General features: G+C 41.0%; 1 protein-coding gene across 1 annotated transcript in view; it reads right to left on the bottom strand.

Annotated features, from left to right (window-relative positions):
* LOC124595559 (myosin-VIIa) overlaps nucleotides 1-15,310 on the bottom strand; it is a 132,104-nt gene that overhangs the window by 78,533 nt on the left and 38,261 nt on the right. The window contains exons 3-4 of the mRNA XM_047134340.1: nucleotides 9,029-9,175; nucleotides 7,965-8,149 (exon numbers count right to left, since the gene is read on the bottom strand). Of these exons, the coding sequence (XP_046990296.1) occupies nucleotides 7,965-8,149; nucleotides 9,029-9,175 (332 nt within the window). The remainder of the gene's footprint in view (nucleotides 1-7,964; nucleotides 8,150-9,028; nucleotides 9,176-15,310) is intronic.

Genomic DNA, 15,310 nt, shown 5'->3' with positions numbered 1-15,310 from the left:
TTTTATGTCAGAGACACCCCATGCTGTGGAAAAGAGGTATTCACAAACTGAAAAGGATGCCTTTGTGGTTATCTTCACACTGAAAAAATTCCTTGTTTTCCAGAACAGAACAAAGTTTCCAGTCACTACGGATCATAAACCATTATTCTCCCTCTTTGGTCTAGCAGTGAAGCTACCTGAGAGGACTGCCCACCACCTCCAGTACTGAGTGCTTTTCTCAGCAGGTACCATTATGAAATTCTCTTCCACAATAGCACACAACAGGCAAATGCAGATGCCCTTCCCCATCTTCCAATGCGGTATGAGCCACAGTTCTACCAAGACAAGATCTTGTGCTTCCAGTTGGATGAAGAGACTCAACAGATGGTGGATGCTTTCCCTATCACAGTGACCCATAGGGTGGAAGTGAAGGCAAAAGATGTGATCAAAAGTATCCGGACACCCCCAAAAACATACGTTTTTCATATTAGGTGCACTGTGCTGCCTACTGGCAGGTACTCCATATCAGCGATCTCATTAGTCATTAGACATTGTGAGAGAGCAGAAGGGGGACTTCCGTGGAACTCACAAACTTCGAACGTGGTCAGGTGACTGGGTGTCACTTGTGTCATACGTCTGTACGAGAGATTTCTACACTCCTACACATCCCTAGGTCCACTGTTTCTGATGTCACAATGAAGTGGAAATGTGAAGAGACACGTACAGCACAAGAGTGTACATGCCGACCTCATCTGTTGACTGACAAAGACCGCCGACAGTTGAAGAGGGTTGTAATGTGTAATAGGCAGATACCTATCCAGACTATCACACAGGTATTCCAAACTGCATCAGGATCCACTGCAAGTACTATGACCGTTAGGCAGAACACGAAAAAACTTGGATTTCTTCATGGTACACAATGTGGTGATCCAATGGCAGGGTGTGGGTATGGTGAATGCCTGGTGAATGCCATCTGCCAGCGTGTGTAGTGCCAACAGTAAAATTCAGAGGCAGTGGGGTGGTCGTACTTTTCACGGACAGGGCTTGCACCTCTTGTTGTTTTGCTTGGCACTATCACAGCACAGGTGTACACTGCTGTTTTAAGCACCTTTTTGCTTCCCACTGTTGATGAGCAATTCCGGGATGGTGACTGCATCTTTCAGCACAATCGAGCACCTGTTCACAAAGCACGGCCTTTGGCAGAGTGGTTACACGACAATGGACTGGCCTGCACAGAGTGCTGACCTGAATCCTATAGAACATCTTTGGGATGTATTGGAATGCCGACTTCATGCCAGGCCTCACCAAGGGACATCAATACCTCTCCTCAGTGCAGCACTCCGTGAAGAATGGGCTGGCTTTCTCCAAGAAACCATCCAGCACCTGACTGAACATATGCCTTCAAGAATGGAAGCTGTCATCAAGGCTAAGGGTGGGCCAACACCATATTGAATTCCAGCATTACCGATGGAGGGTGCCATGAACTTTTATTTTCAGCCAGGTGTGAGGATACTTTTGATCACATAGTGTATCATCACACAAAAGATGTGGCAGTACACGCAACAAGCCTGGCCTGACAGCATACCTGGTCACGACTCCAACACATTGCACCATTATTCTCACCTTCACCACTAGCTCATCCTAGCAGATAGCGTCATCCTTCTCACTACCGACCGGCAGTCTGGCCCGGCGGTCGCGCCATAACCTTTATGCCCAACAGTACTACAGCTCCCGCACAGAGATCACTGAGGTGTCTTAAGCACTAAACTCTAAACTGCTCAGCCAGCACCACGTGTATTGGCTGGGCACAGACCAGCAAGCCAAGCAGCTTGTTTGCAGCTGTTTCCACTGAGAACAACAGCAGCTGGGGCCCTGCCAGAGGTTCTATAACTGGCAGTTGCCCTCCTGCTTGTAAGAGCAGGTTCATGGGCACATTCTGACTTTACGCGACCCTTCCTGGATACTAACTGGCTGATTATCAGTCAATGTGTACTCAAACTTTCTTATGTGGTTAACTGCCAGTCCACAAGTGTAGAAGCAATGATTGCTGTGCTCAGGAGAACTTTCACTATTGAAGGTCTTCCTCTGATGCTGATGTCAAACAATGGACCACAGTTCTGTTCCCAGGTTTTCAGTAAGTTCTGCCACCACTGCGGCATTCACCATCTGCTATTACAGCCTTTCTACCCCCAGTCAAAAGGTGAGGCCAAAAGTCTCATGCACTTGTTTAAGACATAGATGCGGAAATGTGTGGCCAACACTTCTCCAGATGAGGCCTTATGTTTCTTTTTAGTTAAAACAGGTTGACTCCAATATGGGAGCAAAGTCCAATGGAACTTCTTCATGGCCATCAGCTCTGCACACTTATCCACTTCATGCTGTCACCATGTGTGGGGACATGTGCAGCACTGTCTCCCCATCTCCAACTAGACACCTGCTTGTGAGCGACAAGGTTCAGATGCCAGGAGAAGTGGATTTCAGGAGTTGTCTGGTAGCAGTGGGGCCACTGTTTGTTCACTCTGGTCATGGGGGACTGAACACTGATGTGCCATCAAAATCAGCTGTGCCTGTGGCTGGAGACCTGGCTGGCCCCTCCTCCAGACCTTCCACCAGTCGCCCACTACGACCTGCATATCTCCTCCATCACATCCTTTGCTCCCTACCCTGCTCCTGGGTTGTTCCTGCCTTTGGGCTCTCTGCCTTGTGTGACACCCAAAACTTGCTCTCATCCTCCTCTGTTTGTAGACTGTCGAGATGGACTGGATGTTGGCAGATGACCAGGCTGTGGTGCAAGTGTTGCCCCTGCCACTACGGTTTCCTTCCATACTGGGTCACAAAGTCGATGTGGCGTGGCCTTCGCCACCTGAGGCAGAGATGCACTGATGCCCATTGCGCTGCTGAAGCTGTCCAATACTTCCCATGATGTCAACCTGCTTCTGGGTACTGTTGGGATGCCTGGCTAGATGTGGGTCGCCCTGCTGAGATGCAGCTCATTGCTTTCCCACAGACAAAGAGGTGTGGTAACGAACACAACTATCATCTAGGCATCTCGCATCGGCCAATGGTTCTGACAGAGGCCACTAGAAGGATACATGGTGGCTGAGCAACAATGCACGAAGATAGTTCAGATGCATTCAATGCCTCCTGCCACATTCTATGTAGGCGACTGACAACTGGCATTCGCCCTCGTCCAACTCTGGCTCCACATAAAATTCACTTTGTTCTTGAAATCAGTGAAGAGCACTAAACAGATATGCAAGATTGATACCACTATTTGGTGGATAAATTTTCATGATGACCATGTGACATCTTCATTCCGTATGATAGTGTACTTTCCTGGGGTTTAGCACAAGACAATCAGCAATACAATTAGCAGCATTCTATGCTGGCACGTTTACACCATTTTGGCCAAATAATCATGGCACAGAATTTATTTTCCCACTATTGTAATATGAACTGCCATATCTTTGATCAAACACCACAATGTAGAGATGATACCCACATGCTTAGTTCTACTTGTTACTGAAACATCAGTAAATTTTAAGTAATTTCTTATTCATTACCAGTGCACTGATACAACAAAAGAAAAACTATGGATAATGTTAATGCCATAAATTGCTCTTCTCAGAAGATGCATATGACATATCTATACATTTTATAAATTAGAGTTCCTTGCCACAATTTTCTGTCTGTATGTGAAAGCTAGTCTGAGGAACTACTGTAGAGATTTTGATTCTGTTTTTGCCAATATTGTAGGTTGATTCACAATGGTTTGCTTATACAGGGTGAATCACCTAAAACTTGTCCCACAAATATTGCTAAACTGAAAATTGCAATTGACGTGTTGTTTTCACAGAATGAATTGGTATTCAGTGGGCCTGTATTGTTAGAAAATAAACAGATTGTAATAATACTTAGAAAGTGTATTTTTGTGCAAGCATATACTTCTTAAATGTAACAACGCCTATTGACATTAATAAACTATAAGTAAGGTAAATTAGAATGTCAGGGATGTTTGTTACAGGATTGTAGTGCAAATCATCTATGAGATATCATACTTTAGAAAGTTCCCTTAACAACACTTGTTTGTGTCATTCGACCAGCATAATTGCTAGGTACAACATTGGTATGTTTACCCACAGCGTGCTTGTGTGTTCCTTGAAAAAGCTGCGACTTGCTAGTCAGTTAGTGTGTGACAGTCGAAGCAAAAGGTCGTTAGTGGACAATGGAATTCACCAATGCAAAAAAACCTGACATGCTCATGGTGTATGGAGAGTGTAGGAAGAATATTTATCAACCTCTTCAACCAGTTACGTGATAGTGGTAGTGGTAGTGTAATACCTTGACAACAACAGAAGGAACCAAGTGATGACAGAAGATGGGGAAATTAATGTCCTCACTGCTGTTGCAGTTGAACCACATGTTAGCTCCTGTACAACTGCATGAGGAAATGAAATGAGTCAGGGAAGTGTCCTATGCATTCTCCGCTGATATAGGCTCCATCCCTATCACATCTCCCTTATCAAGAGCTGCATGGAAATGAGTATGAGAATCATGTTAACTTCCGTACATGGTCATTAAGACAGGATACTTGAGATGTATCATATAACTAGTTTAGTGACAAAGCCACATTCTCAGTCATGACTAGGTAAGCCACCAAAATATGCGCTATTGGTCTGTTGACAACCCCTGTTGGCTTCATCAGGGGGAAGTCAGCATCCATGGAGGACAAACCTGTGGTGTGGGATAGTGAACCATCAGCCTATACGCCCATTTTTCATAGACAGAACACTAAAAGCGCACAAGTATCACAGCCTCCAACAGATCATATTCCGTAGATGCCAGAAGACATTCCTCTGGAGACTAGGAGGGACCTGTGGTACTAACATGATGGCTCTGTCTAGCCTACAGTGCACGAAGTACAACAGCTTGTCTTCACGAATTATTTCCAAATTGATGGACTGGACACCAAGGACCTGTGCCTTGGCCCACCTATTCCTTGCAATTGACACCTGTAGACTTTTTCCTGTGCAAAAAGCTGAATGAAGCTATCTACAAGGACATACCAACTACACACAAAGATATGCAATGACTTGTTACTGCAGCCTAAGATATCTCTGCTGAAATGCTAGCTGTTTCATACCAGACTGAAAGCATGTATTGCTGATGCCAATGGCCATTTTTAACACAATCTGTGATGGTCAACTGTCTCATTATTGGTCAGAATCCACACAACTAGTATATATGCACTTGTGTTGCTCTTTACTGTGTGCTACTGCAGGTATTGTACAAGCATCTGTGTTGGAAATTTTCAAAATGTGATACCTCATGAACAACTCACAGTATAATCCTGCAACAAACACCAATGACATTCTAATTTACCCTGCTTTTAGTTTGTTAATGCCAACAGGCATTGTTCCGATTTAAAAAAGTGTACTTCTGCACAAGAATTACACTTTCTCACTACCAATCCATTATGCGAAAACCGCATATCAATAGCACTTTACATTCCCACAATATGTGTGGTGCAAGTTTCAGGTGATTCAACCTGTATAATTTATAATTGAAGTAATGATGAGTTTGTAATATTATTAATATTGTTATCGGTTCCATATTTAACTGTCACTGGTAGTCATATCTCATGGCAATGATGGGCACCACAAGCTGGTCAGCTGCAGAGGTGGTGTGTCTGGTGGGAAAAGCAGTAAGGTAATAGCTGCTGCACTTCCAAAGGGCAGTGAAGCTTGACCAGAGTCTGCACATATTATAAATTTCCCTGCTGTGTTTTTGTGTCTGTATGTGATGGCTAATCTCAGGAATTACTTTAGGGATTTTGATACAGTTTTCACTAATACTTAGACTGAATCATGACAAAAGTTTGTGAATAGAATTTATTACCGCTATGCCAGATGACTCAACTGGTGGAATACACTTTGTCCACGCGAAGCTGGAGCAGTTCGTTAGTCTATTCTAATTAGGGGATTATCTGCTTCAACAATAAAAAACAATAATTTTTTCTAAAAAAATCTGTTTTCCAAATTTTTTTTGTGTTTTCTCCAATGTGCAGACAGTTCAGCTCCAGGCAACTATGAAAGCTTGCTTCATTAAATTTACTGACAATGAGAAGTGGAAAGGAGTGACGGGATTGATAGTAAAGATGACAAAATGTGGAGTAAAATATTAAAGGTGTGTAAATTGTGACATGAGGGGACAATGGTATTGGTATTCAAATATTTACCGCAAAGAAAAAAAAGCAAAGTGCACACAATAAGTATGCCATTGAAAGTCTGGATAAATATGTTATTAGACAGCACTTTCTGCAATGTTATAAACAATAACAGGAAACATGAACTCAGCGAAAACTTCACAGCTTTTGTAGTACATAAGTGAACTTAAGAGGCTAACAAGGAAACTCTGAGAAAAATTGTTCCATCTATGGGAACTGATTTTAAAAAGCGTCACAATAAACAAGTTATCATGTGTGAAAGAGATGTCACTGTCTTGAAACACTCCCTCCTGTGGCGTGACCGCACAGAATGCAATGGCACAGGGTCCGTCTAAGACCCCGCAGTTCGACAATACCTTCGATGCCACCCACGAAACTTTACTGAGCATATATAAATGTACCTGTGATAAACATGGGCAGCAATTCAACCTGGAGCCTACCCTAACGCCTGAGCGTTAGGAATACCTTCCACACCCTTCGGTGCGCTCTGCCTTGCTTCAGGCATCAGAGCAGCCGAGAAGCTGAATTGGTGTTGAAATTTCTGACATGTATGGTTGCTTATAATGTGCTTAGTAAAGTTGCTTGGGTAGCGCAGAGAGAATTGCCGAGCTGGGGAGGAGGGGGCGGAGGTAGTTAAGAAGTACACTTTGCTGTTTGATCCATGCATATCTTAAATTGCCCTCCCATGTGATGACGCCATTGGAGGGCGGAAAACAGAAGTGTTGAAGGGGCATAAGTACCCTCTACTGCTCCGGATGACGTTGAAATGGTCCCAGCGGAGGTTCGAGTCCTCCCTCGGGCATGGGTGTGTGTTTGTCCTTAGGATAATTTAGGTTAAGTTGTGTGTAAGCTTAGGGACTGATGACCTCAGCAGTTAAGCCCCATAAGATTTCACACACATTTGAACATTTGACGTTGAAATTTCGCCCAATGGTTCTGAACAATCCTTATTGGTTCAACCCTTTACACAAGAGCAAAAATTGCAATCGCGTCGCACACCCAAGTGATGAGACCACGTTCAATGGCGATGCAGCCCCACAGTCTCCCTAGAGAACTCTTGAAATGTCCGAGTGTGTCAGCAGTGTCAAAGGAAGCCGAGAACACTTCCTGTTGATCATCGCACTGCACTTTGTTGTTTTCGACCGCGAAATGTGTGCGAAACAACGCCTCAGGGAGAGGAGTGGTGTCATTGACGGCCTTTATGCCACCCCAGAGTTTTTCACGAAAAAATGAAGCACCAGAATTAAAGTAGTCAGTTGTTTGCTCAAACAAACTTGGATTCATACACATTACTCTGTGAGAAAATGTTACCACAGTCATAGAGCAAGAGGCATGCTGCTGCCAGTCGATGTTTAATTATTGTGCTACATGAAGCATTTGTGTCTATACATGTACCACATAGATGCTCCAGTCTTAGAATACTGTGTGTATGTTGTTACTATCTCCTCTTCCCATTTCTTGCACGTAAACATGTCAGTGCTGCCTCCCTGGTCAGGTCTTCAGTTTGCTTTGCCAGATAATATCTGTGACAGCCAGCCAGTACCTTACAGAGACATTCACCATAGCAGCTGCTGACTGCACAATTCATAGTGGTTATTACCAGCATTAATTGGCAGTTCTAATAATGGATCAGGTAATAATATCTTCACATAAAGGAAAGAGAGTGGCAATTTCTTGTTTTAAACAACTGTGGAAACAATACTTAAATATCTTTCAAAAAAAGAAATTTCATGCTAACAGCTGACATTTATATAATTACCTGATTACAATACACTGATCTTGTCCATATCGTTTCATGTGTGTGTAGCTGTTGTCCCCAATCGCAAATATGTGGGGTGGCAGTTCACCAATTTTTCTGTCTTTGTACAATTTTATTTGTTCTGCAGTATAAATTGGCAGAATTTGGTATGGGTTGACAGCAACAAGAATCGACCCAGTGTATGTCTGAAAGAAAAACACATTGTACACTCATTTTATCAAAACTAGAAATTTAATCATTGATAACTTTTATAATATAACTTTTGGTTTTGTTTGTATTTTACTTGATTTTACTCACACAATAGTCTGTAATACCAAGAAAATCATTAACTAAATTATGCAAAATATCAGCTTCATGTCTGAATAAATGGTAACTTGATACTGTGAGAGAGGAGAGCTTCCATTCATCAATATCTAAGACTGAAGCATGTGAGAAATGTTGATACACATACGGAAAGACATCATCACATTATGAGCTTCTGCTACTTTAAAAGCATATTATCATCAGCAAGAAAAGACAGCTAAAAACAAGGAACAGGAAAGCAAAAGATGCAACTGTAATGGAGGAAAAAGAACATTGTACTACACTATGAACCATTACACAGAGTAGCTGCTTACTACAAGAATACAGAAGTAACAGTAGACTAAAACAGTTCTGATTTTATAATCATATTAGGTAACCAACCAGTTCTAGTCAATAAACTTGTAAAGTGATTCACCTGAACTGTTGGGTGCTTAGAAAACCTTTTATTGAAGTTAACATTACTTGAAAGTTGAAGCTACATTCTACAATTTTACAAATTATATTGGTATCAGAATATTATTCCAGCCAATACTGCAGGAAGAGATCTAATTGCCACTCATCACTAACTTACATAGATATGAAATAGTATTGATTGCTGATCAACACACAGAGGAGATGATGAGTCGCAGACAGGCATGTTTGTAAGAAGACTGTTAAAGTGCCTATCTGCTGCTCAAATGCCTTCTTTATGTTGTGAGCAGCAATCTGTCCTGTTTCATATTATTATTACTCCATCCCAGATTTTCCATTCTTTAACTTACATATATAAGATTCTCATTGTAACGAATTAACAGGTTCCTCAATATTCCAGCTTCATGGAGGTCTCCCAGAGATATCATGTCTTCCACCCCTTGCACTGAGGTGGCATGCATCGCCTTGATACGCCTCTCCGGTGTGAGCCACTGCTCCTAAAACAATAAAATTATATTATTGTGTTTTATAAATTAACACTTTTGATAAATGTACACAACACTTAAAACTGGAATCAGTTATGTTACTTTTTTAAAAAATTGTCTTGGGTACCGCATGCACAACTGAATGAACTAGTTTGTTTGTGTAATTATTTATTAGTATTGCACAAAACTTAAAATCTTTATTTCTTCTTTGTTTCTTGTTTACATCCAAAGTGGGAATATTTGTACTTTATGCTTGTTTTTGATTTGCAGGGATCAAAGCAGAGTTCAATACAAAACTGAGAAAAAGGAATGACATTTCAAAGTTTTCATTCACTTTAAATCTAGATTACATAAGATGGAGCATTAGTTCTCTTTAAGATCATACTGTTATTTGGAGTGTTAGGTGAGGCAATCCCATTGTTCATCTGAAGTGAATGTGCAAAAATACAGAAAATCTCAATTAGGATTGTCCAAATTTTATTTGAATCCAGCCTCTCCTGTCTATTTTCCCACCTTTTTATGGTCACAACTGAGTGGAACAAGTCCCATTTTGATTTGATTTATTCAGCAAACATGAAATGATAATTTTTTTGCATTTTTACATTGATGTACTTTACCTAACATGTCATTGTGGCAATGGGCAAAATTGTCAGGTCTTATGGGTTATTGGAACATTAGTTCACTACTGATACACTGTTACTGATTTAAAAACTGAATTGACGGGTGTGTAAATTCAGGCTGAACAGTTCAACAGAGATCTGGCATATTACACTCAATAATTCAAGTTTTATACTTTCTTGTAACAATTGTAGTCTTACAAATGGGATTCGAAGGCCATCAGAGTGACTGCAATCAGAAGGCTAGCACCATAATATAAACCTTACGACTATTTTTGTAAATTTATTGTTGATATTAAATGATGTGGTAATTACTGATTTAGAAAGAGCAGATGCATTTTTGACATGCACATATTTTTTTTAAATAGCTATCATTGTTTTGTGTATGATCGAACGTGTATCATCAAATGTAAACAAGTTACATAAACGAAACTCCCTAGCAGATTAAAACTGTATGCTGGATCCAGATTCGAGCTCGTGGGCCTTCGCCTTTCGCGGACAAGAGTTCTATCGACAGCTATCCAAGTACTACTCACCACTGGTCCTCATAGCTGTACTTAGGCCAGCATCTCATCCCTTACCACCCAAACTTAACAGAAGTTCTCCCGCTAAATTTGCGGTATTAGCACTACTGGAAGAAAGGATATTGCAGAGACAGCAAAGCCGCAGCCTGGGGATGTTTCCAGAACGAATTTTCCACTCTGCAGCGGAGTGTGCGAACGCTGCACACCGTTTTAATCTGCCAGGAAGATTCACATCTGCGCACACTTCGCTGCAGAGCGAAAAATTCTTTCAGGCTATATACATGAGTACAGAAAATGATCGACAGTAGTTATATTTGTCAAGTTGTGGCAGTGTCTTGGGACAAGCGATTCCTATAATTTACAATAAATTTTTTCACCATCTAGATCACAATTAATAAAAAGAACCTTTGTAAGTGCTCGTAAAGAACAGAACCTTTGTGATCGGGACAGTGGAAAACCTGTTATAAATTAGAAATATCGAACATCTCAAGACACGGCAGTAACTTAAAAACATATTAAATTTATCTTTCTGTGCGATGATTATAGCTAAGCACTGTAGTTCATTCCAAGTCGTCAGCATATCGTTCTAACTCCTCCGCCTTCAGCTTACATCTTCAGTGGACATTTTACTTTCTGCTCCAATTTAAGGCTTCAATTGATGCTGTAAGCTAATCTTGCCGATACACAAAACAGTGAAGAAATACTTGGAAGAAACTTGACGACAACAGAGTTGCTGCTTTCCGTCCACTAACAATGCTTACGGCACTAGTTACAGCTGACACTCATTATCATTCGTATTCAATACAGTGCAACGCTAAAACATCCCCTGTCCGTTTCATATATGCAGTAGAGCCTTACCACCAGAACTGGCACAATTTGTGGCAAATATGCAATCTCTAACAATATATGGTAATCCATACTTTGAAAGTTAATAATAATTTTTTATATTTCTCTTTTGGAGCACATTAACTGTCGAATGTAGGAAATAGACATCTATCGCTATTATCACAACCTTTTACTTTACTATTAGTTTTAATTTATAGACATATAAAAACAGGAAAAAGAAAAAGACAAAAATGAAAGAAAATTGAAGTTTTCGGAGTAGAAAGCTGAGAATACTTTTTACTACAGATTATTATCGCCCTGTTAAGAAGCATGTTTCGTCAGTTGAAACAGGTATTTTTTTAATGTTTTTAGATGTTAAATGAAGCTCTTACATTCTGCACCACTGCTTAAGTCTAGTATTTACCAGATGGTATGATTAGAATATTTAGCTTGAAGTCCAGTCATTGTTTAATAAAGGCTACATAAATGATTACCGCAATAACAACAAGAATGAAATCATATCTACCATTAATTTTGCATATATATTTAAAAGAATATATGCTTTCAACACGAATTTGATAATACTGCAGAGATATATTATCTTTCTTAACGTTGATGAACTGAGTACTGGTACAAAACAGTGACACATAGCACAACAATGCCTGCCATTAACTTCCAGGTCTGAGTGATAATAAAGGCAATGGCATTCGGAGTGGGCAGAAGATTCTCAACAATTCGTTTCGCACAACTAAACTACCAAATTGTCGAATTTTTGCCGCGCGGAATTAACAGAGCGGTGTTAGGCGCTGCAGTCATGGACTGTGCGGCTGATCCCGGCGGAGGTTCGAGTCCTCCCTCGGGCATGGATGTGTGTGTCCTTAGGATAATTTAGGTTAAGTAGTGTGTAAGCTTACGGACTGATGACCTTAGCAGTTAAGTCCCATAAGATTTCACACACATTTGAACATTTTTTGTCGAATTTTTGTTGATCGCTATTAGAAGGAAATGTGGGGAGTGTAGTACACTGACTTTACCCCGACATTGGATATAATGCAGCGAAAATTACTTATAACTGAAGCATGGGATACTACCCGTCTGCTTTTAGGCATGACGTCATCAACTTCATCATAGTTGCAGGACCGTAGAGACATCTATCGGTAGCTCGGCGTTTGAGCGTACGCATATCCGTTTAGCACTACCATCGCCCACTACTAGCTGGCGAGGGCACTAAACATGCTTGTCGAATTGGCTGCCAGCGATTCAGTTGTCGAGAACTGTTGCCGCAGCTTCGAAATGATTGAAACAGTCAATGACTTCGCTTTTCCCACCAAAAACTGGACTGGTATCGCTCGTATTGCAATTACCAGCACGAAAAAATGAAATAAAAATTTACGTCCGTGAAATAAATCTTGGGCACTCTTCCAAGTTCTCAACATCGTAAAAAAATTACTTTGTCGACGAAAAAGTTTAGGGTTACGCATCCCCCAGCGTTCCCCCAGAAAAACAACACTGCGTGTATGATATCAAGCGAAATTTGTGACTGGACTGATGATGTATTGATAGGGAGTATGCAGCAATTTATCTTGAGTCGAGTGTAGTACACAGATGTAGAAGCACTCGTAATTTCAAACGTGTCACAGGGAAATGTATTCGGACCGTTACTGTTAATCTTGCATATTAATGACCTCGCACAAATATTGAGACAGATCTTCATATGGTTTGATCGGTGCAAAGGTTGGTGACTTGCTTTGAATGTAAAACTGTACACTTCACAAAAAAGAAACATGGTATCGTATGACTGCATCACTGTGTCTTCAAACTTGAAGACTGCTAATATGTCCCGCATTCCGGTAATTTTCACATTCCACCAAAAAATCTTAATTTCATTTGTCACAGGAAATATCAGTCAATTTAATCCATACAAATACCTGGTCGTAACAGTGAGGATATGAAATGGAACCATCACACAGGCTCAGTTGTAGATGAAGCAGGTGGTCATTCGTAGGATGCTAGAAAAATGCTGTTTGTCTACAAAGGAGCCTGCCTACAAGCCCATGCTAGAATATTGCTTGTGTATGTGCGATGATGCAGCCGACCGTCCCAGATTCTGCGCAACAGTACCGCAACGGTACTTGTAATACCGCATTGGAAGAATTAACAAACAAAAAAAAAGTCCCGCAAAACTGCTAATATGTCCCGCATTCCGGTAATTTTCACATTCCACCAAAAAATCTTAATTTCATTTGTCACAGGAAATATCAGTCAATTTATCAATCTATTTATCGATCTAAAGCTCTGATTTTGACTTACCGTGTGGAAGGTCCACAAGCCTGCAGCTCTTGCAAGCTCTTGATCGCCGTATCTTTCCTGACGGAAGTAAGTTCCCAGTGATGACGATGTACTTGCAGCGGCCAGCGCTTTCTTATGCTTGTCAGATGTTAAATGGTGTTGTGTATCGTGTTTGCCGCAGTGAGCAACGTACTTCAGAAGGTGTTGAACACTTTTGTATAAAAGAGAACTCTTTTTGCGACTCTAGCTTGAATTTACAACTTCACTTTTTCGCAGTTGGCGGCACTGCTAAGTAAAACGAGCAGACTACTTCACGAAACTGGGCGAGACAAACACACAAGTTAACAATGTCGTGTCACAGCGCGGACTCATTTAAACCGCGGACAATCGCTTTGCCTCGAAGGTCTTGTTTTTCATGTCGCTCCCAACCTCAGTGATCTAACAGTGTTCGCTATTTTTCCTATGCTAACTGCGTTGTGTTACAACACCGTTAGATCGCTTTCAAGAATGCGTGTTTCACCTGCGTGAAATTTATTCGATACCCGCACGAGGCACGCGCAACCATAGCGCCAGCGTCAGCGTTTCCCTCTCACAGCAAAACGAGAGAATTTCCCCTCCACATCCCAATCGTAACAGACTATTCGGCCAACTTTTAGGCTGAGTTGTGCTGGCGCTTTTTCACTTTGTCTAAAATATTCTTGTGCTACATTTCTTTCTCTTTCACCTTCACTTGGCAGCGAATGCTATTGCACATTGCCACACAGAGTATTTGAAAAGAAGTTTCGCTGCGGGAAAACCGAATGTGAGGCAACTGTAAAAAGCGTAATTGCGCCGTATTCTTAATAAGTCTGAAGGCAGAACTTAATGATACCCCATTTATCTGAGTATGTTCACATGTTTCGAACGATAAGGACGTCAAAATATTTCCAATGCTAGTGCGGTACTTTCATCCTACAACTGGAATTAACGTCAAAATATTAGATATCCTGAATGTACCTAGCGAAACTGTAGGCATTATATATGATTCTTTAACGGACATTCTTGAAAGGCACGACCGGGAAGAGACAGTGAGTGGAATTTATGCTGATAATAGCAACATAAATTTTGGTGGAGTTCAACATTAAGGACAGTGTAACGTTTTCCTAAAACTCCAAGAGGGCTTAGGAAGAAAATATTTGGTGTGTGGTGCGCAGCACAAACCGCACAAAGCGCAACACGAACATCCGCCGATTTGTTGCCAGTGGACGTCGAATATATTGTTACGAAGATATATTCGTACTTTTATGTATGCACAATGCGTCTAGAGGCTTTCAAATATTTTTGCAAAGAGACAAAGATGCCGTACAAAAGAATTTTGGGATATATGTAGTAAAACAAGATGGCTTGCACTCTTGCCTGCAGCTGAAAAAATCTTGGAAGCTTTCTTTTTATCGACAGAAAAATGTCCAGCTGTACTACACGCATTCTCCTCTAAAGAATGCTCGCAGCTGTGGCTAAAATTCGTACATGTTCAAGCTGCATTACTTAACGATTTTGTAAAAATGATGGAAGGAGATAAAATTAGCTTGATGAAAGTTTATCACTTGTTTGTGGGTCTGAAAAACAAGTACACCAACGCTTAGAAATCGATTACATTCCTCTGAATATAGGAAATGACTTTAAAAAGCTTTTGGAGAGCGGGCAGATCGACAGAAATTATTTTATTGGGCATGTACGTAATTTCAATCACAGCTGCATCCAGTACCTACAGAAATGTATTCATCAGTACAGTAAATTCGAAACATATGATTGGATTGAGCTAAACCAGTGCCTGAAATGGACTGAAGTAGAGCAGATTACCAACAGTTAATGGTGTAGATGCCAACGACGGTAGCAGAGGGTAACTTACTTAC

This window comes from Schistocerca americana, chromosome 2 (genome assembly GCF_021461395.2).
Source record: "Schistocerca americana isolate TAMUIC-IGC-003095 chromosome 2, iqSchAmer2.1, whole genome shotgun sequence".
NCBI lineage: Eukaryota > Metazoa > Arthropoda > Insecta > Orthoptera > Acrididae > Schistocerca > Schistocerca americana.
The sequence above is the reverse complement of the archived record's forward strand: the minus strand, read 5'-3'. Positions and strand labels throughout refer to the sequence as shown.